Genomic DNA, 21,402 nt, shown 5'->3' on the forward strand with positions numbered 1-21,402 from the left:
TTGCGGCACTGCATCATTGGGGGAAGACAAGCCACGTCCCCTTTTAACAGCACTAGCTGCCATATTTTGCTTGGTGTTCATTAACGCACCGAAAAGCTGGACCATTTATACAGCTTTTCAGTGTGTCAGTGCATGAGTGCCTGAGTGAATGGGCGAGCGAATACTTAACGGGTGAATGTTTGGTTGCCAAGGGGATGGGCAGGTGAGGTAAGTGGGTAAGGGAGGAGGGTGGCAGGGCAGGTAGGGTGGAAGATGGGTAGCATGGCAGGTGGGTAGGGTGGAAGGTGGGTAGCATGGCAGGTGGGTAGAATGGAAGGTGGGTAACATGGCAGGTGGGTAGGGTAGAAGGTGGGTAGGGCAGAAGGTAGGTAGGGTGGAAGGTGGGTAGCATGGCAGGTGGGTAGCATGGCAGGTGGGAAGGGTGGCAAGGTCAGGTTGGGGGGCAGTTGGGTGGTGAAGTCGGGTCAGGTTGGGTTGAGGGGGAGTCGAGGGAGGGGGTCAGTATGACTGATTGGGGCATCAGTGATATAGTTACCCAAAGGTTAGACTAGGATTTTTCTATCTAACGTTTTGTGGGAGATTTAATTGAGGTGTATAAAATTATGAGACACCTAGATAGAGTGGAGCAGGAAGGACCTATTTCATCTATCAGACAGCTCATTAACCAGGGGGCATAGCTTTAAAGTAATTGGGAGGGTTAAAGGGGAGTTGGTGTGAAATCTTTTCACTCAGATGGTGATGGGCATCTGGAACTCATGGCCCGAAAAGTTGGTAGAGGCAGCCTTCGAATATGCACTTGACTTGCCATGAGGGATGGATGGTGACATAGTGATAATGTCACTGGGCTAGTAATGTTACAGGCTAAAGCTGTGGCAACACAGGTTCAAACCCCACAATGGTAGCATGTGGAATGTAAATTCAATCAGGAATTGAAAGCAGTTTCAGTATTAGTAACCATGACAACTATCACCGATGGTTAGTTAAAAACCCATCAGGTTCACTAGTTTCCCTTTAGAGAAGGAAATCTGCCACCCTTACCTGGTTTAGCCTACATGTGACTCCAGCAATGGTTGACTTTTAACTGTCCTCTGAAATGGTCTAGCGATCCACTCAGTTCAAGGGCAATGCTGGCCTGGCCAGTGACACCCACGTCCCATGAAAGAATAAAAAAAACCCCTAAAGGGCGATGGGCCAAGAGGGATTTAACTGGATTGCTCTTTCTAGGCTGGCAAATACATGATGGGCTGAATGGCCTCCCTCACTGCTGTAAATGTTCTATGTTTCTAGACTTTTTATTCGTCTATATTAAATGAGCTCCAATCCACCCAGGTATTTGATGGCCCATTCTCAATTTTTTGCACTTTCTGTATGGGCATTAAAGGAAGACTTGTACTTACATAGTGTCCTTCACAATCTCAGAAGTTTTATAGCCAACAAAATACTTTTGAAGCATAGTCACTGTTATAACGAAGGAAATGCCTCACCCAAATCGTGAATAATATCCTACAAGTAATGTGATAATGACCAGGTAATTAGTTTTAGTGCTGTTGATCCAGGGATAAATGTTGGCCAGGATACATCCATTGTGAGGGCAGACAGGGCCTGTTTAATGGTTCATGTGAAATATAGGGCCTTTGACAATCACAGCACTATCTCAGTACTGCATTGCAGTACCAGCCCAGATTATGCACTCTGGTCTATGGAACATGGATTTGAATCCACAACCTTATGTTTCATGAGTGCTCTCCACTGAGCCGTGACACCTAAAGCAGAAACTCACTTACCTCCCTTCCACATAACTGAGCAGTAGAGGACCTATCCATCCGGCAGTACAATGGTTCCAGACCAAACTTGGTCCACTGTTGTTGGAGCCTCTTGGACAACTGTAAGATTTGCTATCCTGTCTAAATGTTCTCTCTCCCTCAATGTGTTGCCACTCCTGCTGTCTGGGTCCTCTTAAGAAATTCTTCCAGTACTATTGCTGCCATAATATGTCAAAAAAGATTGAGATGCTTTAAGGAATTGAGCACATCATGGGAGATTCTACAAGTACACTCTTTAATAGTTGTTTGGTAGTACAGAACTTAAAAAAAGAGACATTTCAAAGCTTTTCGTCTTGCACTCATCAGGACCATCGCAAGAATACCAATATAAAGGGAAAACAACAATTTATGCTGTATGTGAAGAGAGTGCTGACTGGTTGACAAGTACGTTTGCCATGGAGAATGCACCACTGATGGTGACTGACAGTTAACTGCCAAGCATTGTTTGAAATTTAAACCAGGCAGCTTGACCCTGATTGGTCAAGGCATTGCCCTGAGGAATGAGACATTTGCTTCAGTCAACTTGCACCAACTTCCATTCAACTGTCAATTCTGCGCTGACCAACTCTGGTTCCTGGTTGGCAATGCCTTGATCTTAAAATTCTCACCTTTCTTCTCAAATCTCCGAATGGCCTCATCGCACCTCATTTCAATGCTCTCCCTCAGCCCTGTTAACCTTCAATTTATCTGCACTCCTCCAATTCTGGTCACTTGCGTAACCCAAATTTTCACGGCTCCACCATTGGCGGCTGAGTCTTCAGAATCACATCCTTCAAGACATTCCTTAAAATCTACCTCTTTGACCAAGCTTCTGGTCACCTGTCCCATCTCATGTGGCTCGGTGTTGAAGATTGATAACGCTTCCCTAAAGCACCTTGGAACATTTTACTCCCCCAAGTATAAGGCGCAATACAAATGCAAGTTGTTGTGACAAAATGGACATGCCAAGTCACACTAAGAAATTCCACAAACCAACAAGAACCATTTTGAATCAAGTTTATTAAACACTTCTCATTTCAATATTGTTGTTTATTGCTTAACAGCGTCTCATTTAGCAAGAATAAGCTCTAAAAAAAATCACACTATCCATTTTGTGCATTCCATTCAAAACACATGGCTTTTAGTTACTCCTTTATTATAAAATCACACAATATAAACACACAAAAGATTCTGTAAAGCGCATTGACAGCTGCTGTTTGCAGGGCTCAATGTCTCAGCATCAGCATGGAATGCCACCCCACTCAAAGGGAACGGCAGCAGCCGATTGTCCCGCACCATCCCTATCGGTGTGGTACGTAGCATTTTGCACCACGTGAAAGTCCATTGCACAGGCTTGCACCTTTACTGCCAGTCTGCAGCACTCTGGAGCAATGAAACTCAGCACAAAACGACACACCTGTCTCAGCACCTGGAATAGAGCCCTGCTACCACAGGAATTCAAGTACGACAACTGACTGAGAGACACAATTCTGAAAACAGCATAGCACACGTGGAGTGCAAAAGGAAGGCTGATCATTCTCCAGCTGGAAAAGGACGTAATGCATAAGGATAATTTCAGAAAACTAGTGGACAGAACTTTTAATCTTCTTTCCCTTGCAGCAATTCCTAACACATGTGCAAGATTTTTCAAATTAACCTCTTTTTATATCCCCCCCTAGCACCTCCCCCGGACCCCCAACCTGGGCCGTAACAAAGGGCCACACTGTCCTCACTGGTAGTGGCATGACCACTTTCTGAAACTATTTTCTCTGGTGGGCGGAGATCTAGAATAAGGGACTTTGTTAACATTAGAGTCAGGTCGTAGAGCAATGATGTTAAGAAGCAATTCTTCAAAAGGGTAGTGGAAATCTGGAACCCTCTCCCTCAAAAGGCTCATGGGGGGTCAAGTGAAAATTTCAAAACTGAGATCGATAAGATTAAGTTGGTTGAGGCTATTAAGGGATATGGGACCAAGGTAGGTCGATGGGGGTTAAGCTACAGGTCAGCCACGATCTAACTGAACGGGCTCCTCCCGTTCCAAAGTCAGTTTGGGAACACAATGGGCTAATGAAGTGTTAGGTGCACCATGTAGCCAAACAAACCTACCAACAAGGCAACTCCTAGGTTAGCCACAAGTTGTATAAGGTATGTCATGTTGCACAATGGCACAGTGTTTGAACTGCATCTACTTTGCACAGCTAGAGTAAAGATGCTAAGTGGTGTCTTCCCAAAACCAGTGTGAATACTCCCAGGTCCAGTTCTTCCCCACTTCCATCCCAACTTATTCAACGAACTCTACAATCGAATTGCAAGGTAACTTGCAGCACGAACGCCACTAATCGGGACCCGGTTTTTATTTCTTCAAAGAAGTGTTTCTCACATGGTTCGGATGATGAATGGTAGCCGTTTAAATTTAACGTGACAAAATACCCTGTAATCCTCAGATTTTACAAGTGCTGACCAGCAAAGGCACCTTCCGGTTTAGTCATTTTCAAACCAAGTCCTCAGGCACGCAAACGAACCAGTGCGGCAGGGAACAGAACCCTTCAAGGGGATCCTACCGGACTGCAAGTGGAAGCTAAACTATAAGCTGAAACTTGTGGAAAAACTGATAGGGGAAACCAGTGGAAGGTCACAGGAAGAAATGTTTAACTCAAAAGTTTACTAAACAGAAAGGCTTAAGAAAAAGTGCCACATTTTCAACCGAGCGTCTGAACACATGGCGAAAACTTTCAAGATCCTGCACGTGAACACAAGCCAGTTTTGCAGTCAAATTTTGTTAAGGCATATTTTAAAATGTTCCAAAAAATTAACAGGAAATGAATCCCGAAAAGCAAGGGATTGGCTAAATCTATCAGCTTCACTGAGCAACACTGCGTTAAGCTCCATCCATTTGATAACCCAAGAGGTTGGTCATAGATACTAACCAATGTCCTGTGATGTTGCAAATGGAGAGTCAGGCCGAGTGTAGTTTCAGATTGAGCAGGGGAGTAACTGGATTAGAGCATACGGAAGTAGTTCATCCCCATTATAAAGGAATACATTCTGCCCTAATTTTGATATTTCCCTTATAAATTCCTCCACCCATATTTATGATGGAAACCGCCTATGTAAACATGTCACATTGTAGTTACATCCGCCTATCGGTGGTGATGCTGCAACACAGGTGGACGTAGTTGTATGACAAGTTTACACAGCCAGAATTCCATACAAATTCTGACAATGGGATTTATAAAAGAAAAAGTTAACAGGAAGTGTGAACAGAGGCCAGGTTTAAATACATATTTCTTTAAGTTCTGCAGATTCATTTGCCAACACACAAAATCCTGCAAGTGTGAGCAAGCAGTCATAACCCCAGCTCACAAAATTTCAATTTAAGGCTTTCATTGCATTTTGGAACATACTGATCATATCTAATATAATGAAAACTTTAAAAATATACGAGACACACTTCCAGCACCAGTAACAACTGTACAGCTTGATGCAAAACTCCAAAGTGATTAACTTAAGTGGGTGTAATTGTAAAAGGATAGAGCATGGAGATAATGTTTACAACAAATCCAACTGCACCATAATTTATGGGTTCAATAAAAAGATTGTGTGTTCATTCTGAAGGGGATTCCCTTTATTGGGAAGCTACAATTGGACTATCAGCTCCCGCCTGACTGGAGGAAGATGCTCATTCTGTTCAGTACTTATTGCTTAGTCGCTTCCCGCTTCTTTTGGGCTTTATTGATTTTTGCTTCTCAGTTTCCAATCCTTGGGATGCGGGCAAGAGAACCGCACAGTCCCTCTAAGTGTGCTTTTTTTGTGCACTCGTGTGCTGTCAAACAGGATGAAGGGCAGGTTTTGCAGAAAGCCCCCCCCTCTATGCTTGAACAGCACGTCACCCCATTGCAAAACGGCGCGCACACACACACACACACACACACATCAGAGCCAGTCAGCAGGGCCATTTCTTCCTGTCAGCAAGGTGACAAGAGCCTGGAACAAAACCCAGCACTGGGGAGCTCAGCCACGCCATAGAAAAGGGAGATTCAAGTACAGTGTGGGTCAGACAGTGATAGGAAGGCTTCAACACTCCCCAAGCCCTGCTTTATACAAACCCAGCACTTTTTTTTTTCCTTTGAATAAACGTCTTATTCCTGCCGGCGTTCCTCCTTTCCCTTTAAAAACCGATTGAATTTAATTTGGGAACATATTAAAGTGAGGCTGCAGTGGAGCGCGTGCAGGTAGAAGCTGGGTGTACAGGACACGTAATCTGCTACCAATGACGGGCATCCGTCAGCATGAGGGCGCCTCATTGTTAAAATGATGTAACTGCAGCACCTTGATATGATACTCGTATATCTTTAGTGCGGGGCCCAGTTTAATTGCCAGTCCCGTCAGAACGTCATTCCTCTTCATTAGGAGCAGGGACTTGCCATCAATCTCCTGCAATAAGGAGGATTAAAAAATCTTCATTAATTAACGTCATTACTTCACCGGGATTAGGTGTTCCACTCACTGCCCCAGGCATAGAGTATGTTAAGCCTCAGTTGCAGCATCAAACTCGCACACCTGTAATCTACGTATGCATAAGGATAGGAGGCCCTCTGAGTGGATGTCCAACACTCACTGCTTGGGAAATCAGATCCCTCTGATTTGGGAAGCCTACATTCATAGGAACATTATTACACACACAGGATATGTCATGATAATGAAGGGGAAAAAAACAACAAAATGTATCCGGAAATATTGGACTTTAAAAATAAGGCCTGAATTTTTTTTAAAAATGCACACAAGGTACTGGCTGGAATGCTGCAGAGTGACTCCCTAAGAGGTAATGGAACCCCACCCTGCTGCCAGACAAGGTACTTCTAAAGACTTCCAGAAACTAATTGCTTTGGTAGAGAAAATGGGACATAATGGGAGATGAGCATCATCTCATCAAGAAATCCGGTGAGCGATGCCCAGACAGATTTGTGAATTCACTTCCCATTTGGAATATACAAAGAAGGGGTTAAAAGTGAGCTGAAAAGCTGCTCCGGTGTCTGACTGCTGGTGGGTGTTCTGAGAGAGAGCAAGTGCTGGAAGTTTGACTCAGAAGTAACAGCCACACACACTACCTCTGCAAATCGTCAATTTGCAGGTATCCCAATCTCCGTCCTCCTCTACAAGATTCAACTCTACGGAACCTCGAATCCAACTATTCATCTACCGGAGTCAATTCTACTGGAACCTCGAATCCGACTATTCATCTACGGATATAAAAACAAAAAAACTGCGGATGCTGGAAATCCAAAACAAAAACAGAAACAGAAATACCTGGAAAAACTCAGCAGGTCTGGCAGCATCGGCGGAGAAGAGCACAGTTGACGTTTTGAGTCCTCATGACCCTTCAACTGTTCTGTTGAAGGGTCATGAGGACTCAAATCGTCAACTGTGCTCTTCTCCGCCGATGCTGCCAGACCTGCTGAGTTTTTCAAGGTATTTCTGTTTCTGTTTTTATTCATCTACGGAGTCAACTCTACTGGAATCTTGAATCGCAACGCTCAATAACCTACTCCCCACAAGTTCGGTTTACCTTTGTTTTATATATATATATACTTCAAGCTAAATTCTTACTTTTAACCTGTATGGCTGTATATGCATGTGTTTTATCCTTTCTTGCCTTTAATAGTTAATAAACTTACTCTTATCTTTAACTCAAGAAAATCTGATCAAATTGGCTCCTTCAAAACCAGAACGATTGAGTCTGAGAAAAAGGCATTTGCGAAAGGGATCCCTTTTAGATTAAATCTCATTGCAACCGACAGAGGGGGAGGTGGGCTGAATAAAGACAGTGAGCCAGTTCATCCCTCCTCACCCGGGGCATAACTATTTGGGGGTGTCACGGCCAAACGGTGACAAATTGAGGGGTCTCACCTGGATCAACAACTTTGGGGAACGTCACCTGGGGGTGGGTCATAACAGATATATGGCACAGAAACAGGCCATTCAGCCCAACCAGTCCATACCGGTGTTCATGCTCCACTCGAGCTTCCTAGCGTCTCACCTAAATCTACCATTGTAACTCTCTATTCCTTTCACCCTCAGGTGCTTGTCTATCTTCCCCTTACGTGCATCTATACTATTTGCTACAAATAATCCTTGTGGTAGTTGAGTTCCACATTCTCACCGCTCTTTGGGTGAACAAGTTTCTTCTGAATTCCGTTTTTGGGTTCCTCGGTGACTATCTTATATTGGCGGCCTCTACTTATGCTCCTCCTCACAAGGGGAAACATTCTCTGTGTGTGTGTCTACTTCATCAAGAGCTACCTTTTCTTTTTAAGGCCTCGATAAGGTCACCCCTCAGCCTTCTTTTTTCAGGAGAAAAGGGACCCAAGCCTGTCAATCCTTTCCTGATATTTATACCCAAGCATTCCTGGCACCATCCTGGGGAATCTCTGCACCCTATCCACTGCCCCTTATGCTCTTTTTTATAACATGGTGCCAGAATCGCACGCAGCGCTCCACGTGCGGTCCAACCTAGGTTCTATGCAGCTTTACCGTGACTTCTCTATTTTTCAATTTGATCCCTCTACAAATAAAGCAGCCAGGAGCACCAGATCCCTTTGAAAGGGAAGTCTGAAAGCTACCACCAGTGCCTTGAGTCCAGAAGATAGCTGCTCCGGTCCATTTACAGTCCTGTCAGCTCTCGCTAGCTAGATTCCAGCATGTGCAATGTTCTGTTTTTGTCTGAACCAATAAGCGGTATTCACTGCAAAATAATCATCAGTTCCTGACAAGTGCTCCCTTGACCAAGGAGGGCACCGCTGACACAACTGGCCAATAGCCAGCTCTAAAAAGATGGGCGAGTTTAAAGAGCCAGGGGTTTAAAAGACCAGGAGCCGGGTGGAATCCCAGCATAAATCTATCAAGAGCCAGCCGTCAAGGAGAGCAGTTCTGTTAACCGGCTCTTCCTAGGGGATGTCCTTAAGGGTGTCCAGCAGGCGGGCTTTTGGGTCACTGCTCAGCTGCATGTGACCCACACATTGGCAGCCAGTGGCACAAAACCCAGTGGGTACGGATCACTGACAGCTGGAGCCCTGGCATTCCAGAGCCTGGGGCTGCAGTGTGCAGGTGGTCACTGTCCCAAACATCCGCTTATCTACTGCAGCCACAAGGGGATCCAGTATTCCATTCTTCACTGAGAGAATTCCACTACAGCTGGTGGCAAATGTGGGCCGTGTGTTTTCTTGTCAAAGCCCCTTTTAAACACACGTTTTAAGTGCACTCTTCAATGTCTTGCAGCATGCATTCAGAAAATAGAAACATCGGTCCCATTCCTAAATTCAAATTCACGCGTCGGAATCCTTGCACCAGAAAAGTTCCCCACTCACCTGATCCTCAAAAGCACTAGCCTGCTCTGGGAACCCTGCCTCCTTAAAATAATTCACCACATCAGCGATGCTCCATTCAGTTGGGTCGACAGACTTCCCATTCTCTTCCAGGCTGTTAACAAAGACGCCATCATTACTTTTCTCTCTATTCCCCCTCAGGTTGCTGAAATATACTGGGCTACAGTTCTATCAGGCCCAGACAGCCCAGCGCTTCTCAGCCAGTTGAAATGTGCAAGAGGAGGTAAAGGAGCAGTGAAAATAGAATGGGGAACAGTGAGAAGAAGAATGAGACATGATGGGTGAAAAAGTAAAGAAAACGGTCCTGCAACCATCTGATTCTGACCCTCCATCCAGGATAGGAAGATTGATTCTTGGGTCACAGTCAGGCCCAAACATCAGTCACAAGGGGACATAAGTTCAAGGTGAGGGGCAGGAGGTTTAGGGGGGATGTGAGGAAAAGCTTTTTTTACCCAGAGGGTGGTGACGGTCTGGAATGCGCTGCCTGGGAGGGTGGTGGACGCGGGTTGCCTCACATCCTTTAAAAAGTGCCTGGATGAGCACCTGGCACATCATAACATTCAAGGCTATGGGCCAAGTGCTGGTAAATGGGATTAGGTAGGTAGGTTAGGTGTTTCTCACGTGTCGGTGCAGACTCGATGGGCCGAAGGGCCTCTTCTGCACTGTGTGATTCTGTGATTCTGTGACATGCAGCCACAGTCTCTGTCTGGCTCAGGGTAAGGCCCACACAGTCGATCACAGACTCAGTCTGGCTCAGTGTCAGGAACAGGCTCAGACGTTTAGTCACTATCTCCGTCTGGCTCATGGTCACACACAAAGACATTCAGCCACAGTCTCCGTCTGGCTCAGGGTAATGTCCAGGCATTTGATCACAATCCTCATTTGGCTCAGGGTCAGGCCCCAGGCATTCAGTCACTGAATGTCTAGCTCAGGGTCAGGCCCCAGGCATTCAGCCACAGTATCTGTCTGGCTCTGGGTCAGGCCTTGATATTCGATCACGGTCTCCATTTGGCTCAGGGTCAGGGCCAGACGTTTAGTCACAAACTCAGTCTGGCTCAGAATCTGGCTCAGAGTCAGGCTTAGACATTTAGTCATTGTTGTCATCTGGCTCAGGCTCAGTCACAGACTCAGACTGGCTCAGGATCAGTCCCAGACGTTCCGTCACAGACTCAGACTGGCTCAGGTTCAGGCCCCAGATGTTCAGTCAGAGTGTCACTGAGGGTCAGTCCCAAATCTTCAGTCACTGTCTCCATCTGGCTCAGGGTCAGGCCCCAGACATTCCGTCACTGTCTCCGTCTGGCTCAGGGTCAGTCACAGTCACCCTCTGGATCACGATCAAGCACTAGACATTGGGTTACCACCTCCATCTGTCTCAGGGTCGGGCCCTTGACGTTTGGCTCAAGATGAAGAGCTCTTTTGTTGTCCATGAGCTTACTAGGAAAAGCCAACAGGGGACAGGCACATTCATGGGTCAGTGAATAGAAAACACAGAAACTATAAGAACATGAGGTTCACAGAAGAAAAACTAGAAGAGAGAAAATCAATAGAACAGTTGTTACAATTAGTATAGTTTAAATTTAAATTAATAGATCTCATGGCGTTGTGCACAGTAAGCAAAGTCGATCAGCTATTTTACGACAAGCAGGTTTCATACGATGCAGAGTATTTGTGTGCTGTTACAGTGCAGTTGTGCTTATGTGACATATCCCTTTCAGAATAATTTTAGAAGTTAATTGGTGTTGATGAAGGAAGTTTGCAAGGCGCTTTGTAAAATCCTGGCTCTAGGCCAGAAGAAACCAGCATGATGGACATAGAATTTTGACGTGGGTTACAGTTCTAGGCAGAGGCGGCTGCTGTGGGCACTGCACATTTCTTGATGTTGTGCTTAACTATTGCTTTTAAAGGGAAACAGGAAGGGAAGGCAGAGTGAAATGTGAAATGCGCAGGAAAGTGCTGATTGGAATACGGGGGAAGCAGGCACTGAAATGGGCAGCAGCGAAGGGGATGGGCACTGTGAGCTATCTGAGTCAGGTACTTACAGGTGTCTGTCTGTGGGGCCGTTCTCCTCAGGGACCATGTCTACTGGAGACGCTGATGGCGTAAGAAGACACGAGGCTCCACCAACCTCAGGAACTGTCCAGCAAGAGCAAAATACAAATATCAGACACTACAGTTACTGGAACAGGAAGATCATTGAACACGGAAACTTACAACTTACTGTAACAAACTTAAATGTAACAAATTGCTGAAGTACTGTCACATTAATGGAGTGCCCAGAGAAGCTGGGACTGTTCCCCTCTCAGAGCTGCAAAGGTTAAGATTTAATAGAGGCGTTCAATTTATGAAGGGTTTTGATGGCGTGGATAGGGAGAAGGTGCTTCAACTGGTAAAAGTGAAAGTGATTCCACCTTCCAAACCCGTGATCTCTACCATCTAGAAGGACAAGGGCAGCAGGTGCATGGGAACACCAAGTTCCCTTCCAAGTCACACATCATCTGACTTGGAAATATATCGCCGTTCCTTCACTGTCGCTGGGTCAAAATCCTGGAGCTCCCTCCCTAACAGCACTGTGGGTGTACCCGCACCACATGGACTGCAGTGGTTCAAGAAGGCAGCTCACCACCACCTTCTCAAGGGCAACTAGGGATGGGCAATAAATGCTGGCCTAGCCAGCAACGCCCACATCCCCTGGATGTATAAATGAAAAAAACAAGGGGCAATAACCAGAATACAGGCTAAAGTAATTGGTACAAGATCTAGAAGGGAGATGGAGACATTTTTTTGACACAGCGATTTATGATGTGGAATGCACTGCCTGAAAGGGTGAAGGGAGCTGATTCAAAGCTAACTTTCAATGGGGAGTGGAATAAATACTTGAAAAGGAAAAATTTGCAGGGCTATGTCGGGTAGAGGGAGAGGGATTAATCGTATAGCTCTTTCAAAGAGCCAGCACAGACATGATGGGCTGAAAGGCCTGCTTCTGCGCTGTATTATTCCATAGCTTGGAGAAACAAATCTGAAAAATGATATTTAATTTCAATAAACCAGATGAGATGGGATGGAAAATATTCCATCTCTTTCTTGTTGCTTTTAATTTTTTTTCAAGGGATATGGAGCATCGCTGGCAAGGCCAGTATTTGTTGCCTACCCCTAGCTGCTTGGGCACAACTGAGTGGCTTGCTTGGCCGTTTCGGAGTCAACCACATTGCCGTGGGCCTGGAGTCACATGTAGTGCAGACCGGGTGAGGATGGTAGATTTCTTTCCCCAAAGGGGAATTAGTGAACCAGATGGGATTTTACAACAATCGGTGATAGTTTAATGGACAGAGAGAACTCTCTTGCTCTTCTTCAAACAGCATTTTTACACCCACCTGAGAGGGCAGACAGTGGTTTAACATTTCACTGAAAAGCGACACTTCTGACAGTGCAGCATTCCCCCCGGTACTGCACCGGGGCATCAGCCTAGATTTTGTGCTCAAGTCTATGAAGTGGGACTTGAACCCACAATGTTCTGACTCAAAAGTGAGAATGCTACCCACTGCACCAAGGCTGACACTATTGAAAGTACTCACAGGCGATGGGTTCAACTGAGACTTGCATGTGGCAGCCTCCAAACACCAAGATTTTAATCTCACCCACACTCCAACGAGAAGAGTCAAATCAGAAACAGGAAGCAAATTACACTGGGTGGCTCTTTTTGTATTCATTCATGGGGTGTAGAAGTTGCTGACAAGGCCAGCATTTATTGCCCATCTGTCATGAAGCTATTAATGTATCTAATATTATTGGAAAATATTTTTCTTTTAAAATAAAGGTTTGGTTTGTGGGTGTGTGTCTTAATTGGATTAAAGCAGCTAGTCTGGATGCTGTGATGTGTATTAGTTTTGAGATGTAGAGATAGCGTGCATTTGCATTTTGTCAATAGAGCATTCAAGCAGTGGGGTGAAATCTGGCACCTAGCCAGCAGAGACTAGTATTCATAGTACTAATAAAATTGGTACTATGAAAGGGGTTAGAAGAGATGGAACTCAAAGGGGCAAGTGATGCAATGAGAATTTACATTCAATGAGTTGTGCTAGGTATAACTTCAGCAGTTTTCATGTGTGCAGAGAAGAGGCAATGGAAGATGAAAGTAGCTGTAAGCCTGCAACTATCTCCACAGGAACCAAAGTGAAAAGAACCTTATTTTGAATTCATAAGGTGAAAATGCTTTGTTCGGCGTCTGGTTGAATCTATGGGTTGCTGTTGCCTTAATGGAGATTAGTTTGGGAATTTGTTAAAAGTTATGATAGTAGTAATTTGTAGCCATGTGTATATATTTAACTTGTGCACGTTAATAAAATGTTTCATTTAGTTTAATATAAAACCTCACGAGAACAGGCGGTCTGATTCCTGCATTTAGAGTTGCATCTCCAACGTACCAAAAAATATAGGTTATGACAGTTGTTTAAAGTTTCCCTTTGGGATTTTTAAATAACTCAGCCTTTACCAAAGGCTGTCTCATAACACCATCCCTAATTACCCTCAAAGAGTCAACCACATTGATGTAGGTCTGCAATCACCTACAAGCCAGACCGGGTAAGCACAGCAGATTTCTTTCCCTAAAGGACGTTAGTGAATCAGGTGGGCTTTTACGACCATTAAGTAATCTTGCAGTCACCATTACTGATACTCCCTTTCTCCCCCAGATTTATTTAATTAACTGAATTTAAATTCCAGAGCTGCCATAGTGGGATTCAAACTCACATCTCTGGATCATTAGTCTAGGTTTCCGGTTTACTTGTCCAGTAACATAACCACTATGCTGCCGTACGCAGTCCTGTGTAACTATCAGCAGAAGGTTACGCTCGGGTACCAGTTGGGTCTGGGAGGTCACATAAATGCACAAATTGAACAACCTGGATTCAAACAGCTAACCTGCTCAGGTAATCAAGTCACATTTTTAAAAAAAAAATCTACAGTTCAGTTTAAAAATTTGTGAAATTTCATGCCACGTCGGTTAGAAAAATCAACCACTTTCAGATGAATATTGCCTCCCAGTTCTCCACAGGCTCCCCAACACCAGTGGAATAATCATGTCACGTTTTGCATTACCGTGGATGGCAGGTTAATTGGACTGCATCCAAAACTATCAAGTACTGAGAAGAATTGTTTGTCACTTACAGTGCCTGCTACAGAAATACAGCTTTATTTTAATCTGCCATAAAGCTGTCATTATTAATCGGAGGTGAGCACTCCAGCTCCAGCACTGCAGAAGCAGAAGAAAAGATCAAACGCCATTACCGGCTCAGAAACTTCCAGTAATAGCTCAGAGAGAGGTTGTGTGTGCAGCTGGCTGGATACCATATTCAATTACCATCAAGTACAGGGAACAGGAAGCTACCTCACCTGAAGCGAAAGGGACAAGAGGAGGACAAACTGCAGAACATACAGCAGCCTGCACTCATACAGTGCCTCTAAGTGCAGTGAGACAGCGCAAGGTGCTTCACGGGAGTGTTATCAAACACAATTTGACGCCGGCCGACATGACATATTAGGTCAGGTGACCAAAGGTCTGGTCAAAGGGGCAGGTTTTAAGGAGTGCCTTAAAGGGTGAAAGAGAGGCAGAGAGGCTTAGGGAGGGAATTCCAGAGCTGAGGGTCTTGGTAGGTTAAGGCAGGGCAGCTATTGAGAATGTGCAAGGGGCTAGAATTGAAAGAGCGCATTGATGTTGGGAGTATTGTGGGGCTGGAGGAGGTTACAGAGATAGGGAGGAGATTTGAGAGTTTATAAACCCTGGTGTCTATTCCACCCCCCACCAACATTTTGACATCAGGGTCAATAGCTGTGAGTGTATTGAACCTGTAAGTGAATTCAGAGGCCTCCTATAGAAACATAGAAACTAGGAGCAGGAGTAGACTATTCGGCCCTTCGAGCCTGCTCCGCCATTCATTATGATCATGGCTGATCATCCAACTCAATAGCCTGCTCCCGCTTTCTCCCCATACCCTTTGATCCCTTTCGCCCCAAGAGCTATATCTAACTCCTTATTAAAAACATACAACGTTTTGGCCTCAACTACTTTCTGTGGTAGCAAATTCCACAGGCTCACGACTCTCTGGGTGAAAAAATTTCTCCTCATCTCAGTCCTAAATGGTCTACCCCATATACTCAGACTGTGACCTCTGGTTCTGGACTCCCCCACCATCGGGAACATCCTTCCTGCATCCACCCTGTCTAGTCCTGTTAGGATTTTATAGGTTTCTATGATATCCCCCCTAATTCTTCTGAACTCCAGTGAATATAATCCTAACCGACTCAATCTCTCCTCATATGTCAGTCCTGCCATCCCAGGAATCAGTCTGGTAAACCTTTGCTGCACTCCCTCTATAGTAAGAACATCCTTCCTCAGATAAGGAGACCGAAACTGCACACAATATTCCAGGTGTGGTCTCACCAAGGCCCAGTATAATTGCAGCAAGACATCCCTGCTCCTGTACTCGAATCCTCTCGCTATGAAGGCCAACATACCATTTGCCTTCTTTACCACCTACTGCACCTGCATGCTTACCTTTAGCCACTGTTGTACAAGTGTACCCGGGTCTCGTTGCACATTCCCCTCTCTCAATTATCATTCAGATAATTATCTGCCTTCCTGTTTTTGCTACCCACATAACCTCACATTTAACCACATTATACTGCATCTGCCATGCATTTGCCCACTCACTCAGCTTGTCCAAATCGCACTGAAGCATCTCTGCATTCTCCTCGCACCCAGCTTTGTCATCTGCAAATTTGGAGATATTACATTTAGTTCCCTCATCTAAATCATGAATATATATTGTGAATAGCTGGAGTTCCAGCACTGATCTCTGTGGTAACCCACTAGTCACTGCCTGCCATTCGGAAAAAGACCCGTTTATTCCTACTCTTTGTTTCCTGTCTGCCAGCCAGTTTTCTATCCATCTCAATACACTACCCCCAATCCCATGCGCTTTAATTTTACACACTAATCTCTTATGTGGGGTTTTGTCGAAAGCCTTCTGAAAGTCCAAATAAACCACATCCACTGGCTCCCCATCGTCAACTCTACTAGTTACATCTTCAAAAAATTTCAGTAGATTTGTCAAGCATGATTTCCCTTTCATAAATCCATGTTGACTCTGTCTGATTCTGCCACTGTTTTCCAAGTGCTCAGCTATTAAATCTTTTATAATGGACTTGAGGATTTTCCCCACTACCGACGTCAGGCTGACTGGTCTATAATTCCCTGCTTTCTCTCTACCTCCCTTTTTAAATAGTGGGGTTACATTAGCTACCCTCCAATCTGTAGGAACTGTTCCAGAGTCTATAGAATCTCGGAAGGTGACCACCAGTGCATCCAGTATTTCAGGGGCCACTTCCTTAAGTACTCTGGGATGTAGATTATCAGGCCCTGGGGATTTATCAGCCTTCAATCCCTTCAATTTCCCCAACACCATTTCCCTACTAATACTGATTTCTTTCAGTTCCTCCCTCTCACTAAACCCTGTGTTCCCCAACGTTTCTGGTGTGTTATTTGTGTCCTCCTTTGTGAAGACAGAACCAAAGTATGTATTTAGTTGGTCAGCCATTTCTTTTTTCCCCATTATAAATTCCCTGTTTCAGGTGTATGTCAGGTGTATCCCACTATGGCCTACCACTGTGTGAGGCTCTCTTCACAAAGTTGTCCAATACCATCATGAAAAGTTTCCCTTGAAGTTTCTGCACAGCCCAATCCATAGCTTGAGGCTGGACTGTCCACTTGTGGGAAAGACCAGTTCCATGCTAACCACATCCAGGATTAACAAGATGTGAAGAGTCACCTATCCCATGTATCTGTCTATCTGGACGACAGGTTGGGTTGGGAGTGGGGGGTGGGGAGGGACATTGGCAGGGTTGACGTCCTGGCCGATAGCCTTACTATGACTGGATTGCACAAGGTCCACTACCAGTAAAGTCAGTAACAGTGAGGTCAGCCAAGGCACAGTGTACCCAGGCTAGCACAAGTGGCTGCTTCTTTGATTGCAGTCCCCAAAATGAAGGGTAAGTTGAGCCCTGAAAAAATTGATTAGGCCTGGGCAATCTAGAGTGATAGCTCTACCCTCTGAACAACCTGGGAGGTCACGGCTCAGGCTCTGTGTCATCAAAAACCAGTCAAATATTGACTAGATCACCTCTTTCCTTCTGGACTGAATCAAGATTCACAGTAAATCCCTCAATGCTGGCTGGTCAGGTTCATTGAGCATAGTGGTTCTGAGACAAGTCCTCTGTAGAGGTACAGATAGAAGTACTCTCTTGTCAGCTCATGAATAGAGCAGGTTGCAGAGTCAAACCCTGCAAATCATCAGCCCTTGCCAATAAGTGAATTGGCATCAATTCTTTCTTTGGGTGTTGAAATCATCGGCATCGGTACATCTCTCAATGGTAAGAGACTGTGAAAGGAACAAATGCCTGAAGTAACTGAGGAGAAAAGGAGCTGTTCAACTACATAAAGAAAGAACTTTCAACTTCATGATCTCAGGACATCCCAACGTGCGCTACAGTTACTGAACTGTTTGTTTTAAAGTGTAGACTCTCTGGTTATGTAGGAATGCAGCCAATTTACACACAGGGACTACTTCTCTGCCCTTCTTCAAACCTTTTACTTCGAACCATGGGACCTTTTACGTCTTCCTGAGAGAGCTTATAGAGTCTTGGTATAACATCACATCTGAAAGACAACATCTTTTACAGTGCAGTGCCCCGTGGTACTGCACTGAAGTTTCACCCTAGATTACCTGCTTAAATCTCTGGGGTAGAACTTGCACTCACAACTTAGATGTTCCGAGTCTTATTCTACGGACAATTTGCCACCCAAATTCGTCGCTAGGTTAAAGCCCTGGAACTCCCTAACTAACAGCACTTGTGGGTGTACAAAGGCAGCAGACGCATGGGAACACCAGCGCCTGCAAGTTCCCCTCCAAGCCACGCACCATCCTGACTTGGAAATATATCGCCATTCCTTCACTGTCACTGGGTCAAAATCCTGGAACTCCCTCCCTTACAGCACCGTGGGTGTACCTACACCACAGGGATTGCAGTGGTTCAAGAAGGCAGCTCACCACCACCTTCTCAAGGGCAGGTAGGGATGGACAATAAATGCTGGCCTAGCCAGTGATGCATACATCCCATGAATGAATTTTAAAAAAACCTTCATCACACAAGGCTGTAGTGGATAAAGAATATGGCTCACCAGTACCTATTCGAGGGCAACCAGAGATGGGGAATAAATGCTGGCCAAGCCAGTGATGCACACGTTGTGTGGGAGAATAATGAAAACTTACTTGCCACCAGAGGAGGCTGAGATACTCAGGGTGGAGCAAAGGTCACAAGTGACAACTGGACAAGAGATACGTTTGAGGATGATGAACATAGTCACTCATATCGAAAGTACTTAGTCAACCTTTAACACTCCCTGAACTTAGTTCCTTGAAATCTCTCTCCTTCTTCTTTCTCTATTGAGTATTGGGCAACAAGTAATGGTGAGAGTAGCGAAAGGGTATCACCAAATCTAGCTAAGAAACATCATCTGACTGAGATAGTTCTCTAGTGAAAAGGATCAATGATATACTCTAAGCTAACACCATCAATTCTTCTGGGGACATGGCACCAGCTGGTTGATTTTCTGAACAATTGGCATGCAGCACGATGCCCCAATTCCAAGGCATTGACTTTGGCAATGCTGGCCTTGTAGAAAAGTCAAGAGAAATGTGAACAGAAGTATTCCCAGCAGCAGCAGTCACGTCCGGGGGCAGTAAATGTACACTGAGGCTTTGTACATTGCTTTGATTCAGCTTCTTTCCAATTTGAATGAATCCTGGGACAGATCGGAACCAAACCCAATAAATTAACTGAAGACAATTTTAACACAGCAGAACCCAGAATATTTGCCTACCAAGCAAAACACAAACTGAAGGAGCACAATGTGGCTTTTATATGTTACATGGTTGGGGGTGGGGGGCTGGCTTCTCTACCAACATTGTAACGCTAAACATCCCAAAGGGCCACGGTCTCTCATGCATTTACTTAGTCTTGGACAGCATCATCCTTGGAGTTACATTTCAATCTTCGGCCCTCCAACAATTATCTTGCTAGGCTACAGTTCACACAAGCAGAATCAAGTCTGTGGTGAACTGAAAGCTGCTTCTTTGTTCTATGACAGCTATGTTTTTGCACAGCCAAATTGAACAATCAACCCAAACCATGACAGCTTTAACTCAAATGCCAGCACATTGGCCTGGCACCTCAGAAGATGAAAAAATACTACTCACTGGACAACAGTACAAGTTTGGCCAGATTTATTTAAATAAATATATAATAATATAAATGATATATATATAAAATAATAATATAAATACTATAACTAAATAAATACTATAAATAAATAAAACTATACTGAATCAGATGTAGTGATTTAGTTTCTTATACAGATGATTTTTTTTTTGTTTAGAGGTGTTTTGAGAGCATCCATCACACTTTACAATCGTGGAATATTACAACACAGAAATAGACCATTTGGCCGACCAGATCTGTGCTTTTCTCCAGAAGTCATGCCACACTTCTTACAGTGAAATGCATTAAGGAAGGAAGGCAGCCATTTTGAATAAACATACATTCATACAGCACCTTTCACGTTCCTAGGATGCTCCAAAGTGTTACTCCTGAACTGTAAACACTTTTGTTTTTCAGGTAAACGCAGCAGCCAATTCGTTCAGAGCAAAGACGTGCAAACAGCAATGTGATGAATGACCAGCTTTTATTTTGTTGTTGATTTAAGGACTGAGTGTTGACCAGGACATTTTGCCTTCTCTTCAAATCTTTTAAATCTAACAGAGAGATTGTCAGCATAATGTCTCATCCGAAACACTATGCCTTCGACTGTGCAACACACCTTTATTACTCGCGTGAACAGCCAATATTGCAAACTCTGAAGTGGGACTTACAGAATCATATGATGGTTACAACACAGGAGGCCATTTGGTCCATCGTGTCCATGCTGGCTCTCTGCAACAACAACTCAGCTAGTCCCACTCCCTCGCCTTTACCCCGTAGCCCTGCAATTTTTTTTTCTCTTCAGATAATTAACTGATTCTCTTCTGAAAGCCACGATTGTATCTGTTTCCATCACTCCTGAGTAAAGCATTCCAGGTCCTAACCACTCGCTGCGTAGGGTAGGTTTTTCTTCACGTCGGTGTTGCTTCTTTTGCCAATCACCTTGAATCGGTGTCCTCTGCTTCCCGATGCTTCTGCCAAAGGCAACAGTTTCTCCCTATCTACTCTGTCCAGAAACCTCATGATTTTGACCGCCTCTATCAGATCTCATCTTAATCTTCTCTCCTCCAAGGAGAGCAGCCCCAGCTTCTCCAACCTATCCAAGTAGCTGAAGTGCTTCATTCCTGGAATCATTCTCACAATTCTTTTCCGAACAGACTCCTTCACATCCTTTCTCAAGTGCGGTGCTCAGAAAGGGCCACAATACTCCAGTTGAGGCCAAGCTAGTGTTTTCACACAGATTTATCATAACTCCCTCGCTTTTGTACCCAATGTCCTTATTTATGAAGCCCAGGATCCCATATGCTTTATTAACCACTTTCTCAATTTGCTCTACCACCTTCAATGATTTGTGTACATATATGGTGAGTTTCCTTTAAGTTTTGCCTTTTGTTTTTGCAGTTTCCCTTTAAGGGGATGCCTTTTAATTTGTCCCCTGATTTGTTAATTTAGTTTATTTGGTTGGACTCGAACGATTTATCCCCAGGCCCCTCTGCTCTTACATCCCCTTTCGAATTTTACTATTTATTTTATGTTGCCTCTCCTTGTTCTACTTACCAAATGAATCATTTCATACTTCCTTGCACTAAACTTTCTCTGTCGCTTGTTTGCCCATTCCACCAGCCTGTTTATGTGCCTTTTGCAGTTTATCAGTATCTTCCTCACAGTCCACAATATTTCTAAGTTTTGTGACATCTGCAAATTTTGAAATTGTGCCCTGCACGCCCAAATCTAGTTCATTAATATACATCAAGAAATGCAGGGGTCCTAACACCAACCCCTGGGGAAGCCCACTTATACCTTCCTCCTGTCTGAAAAATAACCGTTTACCACTACACTCTGTTTCCGGTCACTCAGCCAATTTTGGTATCCAGGCTGCTACTTTCCCTTTTATTCCATTACCTCTA

General features: G+C 44.5%; 1 protein-coding gene across 3 annotated transcripts in view; it reads right to left on the minus strand.

The window, feature by feature from the left end:
* Window positions 1-2,803: 2,803 nt before the first annotated feature.
* Window positions 2,804-21,402, minus strand: part of LOC144668808 (sterile alpha motif domain-containing protein 1-like) — a 70,818-nt gene continuing 52,219 nt past the window's right edge. For all 3 annotated transcript variants that reach the window (XM_078531177.1, XM_078531178.1, XM_078531176.1), the window contains 3 exons: window positions 11,224-11,317; window positions 9,167-9,278; window positions 2,804-6,236 (listed from right to left, as the gene is read on the minus strand). In XM_078531177.1, coding sequence (XP_078387303.1) covers window positions 6,087-6,236; window positions 9,167-9,278; window positions 11,224-11,317 — 356 coding nt within the window. In that variant the 3' untranslated portion in view covers window positions 2,804-6,086. The remainder of the gene's footprint in view (window positions 6,237-9,166; window positions 9,279-11,223; window positions 11,318-21,402) is intronic.

Source organism: Cetorhinus maximus, chromosome 28 (genome assembly GCF_964194155.1).
Source record: "Cetorhinus maximus chromosome 28, sCetMax3.hap1.1, whole genome shotgun sequence".
Classification (NCBI taxonomy): domain Eukaryota; kingdom Metazoa; phylum Chordata; class Chondrichthyes; order Lamniformes; family Cetorhinidae; genus Cetorhinus; species Cetorhinus maximus.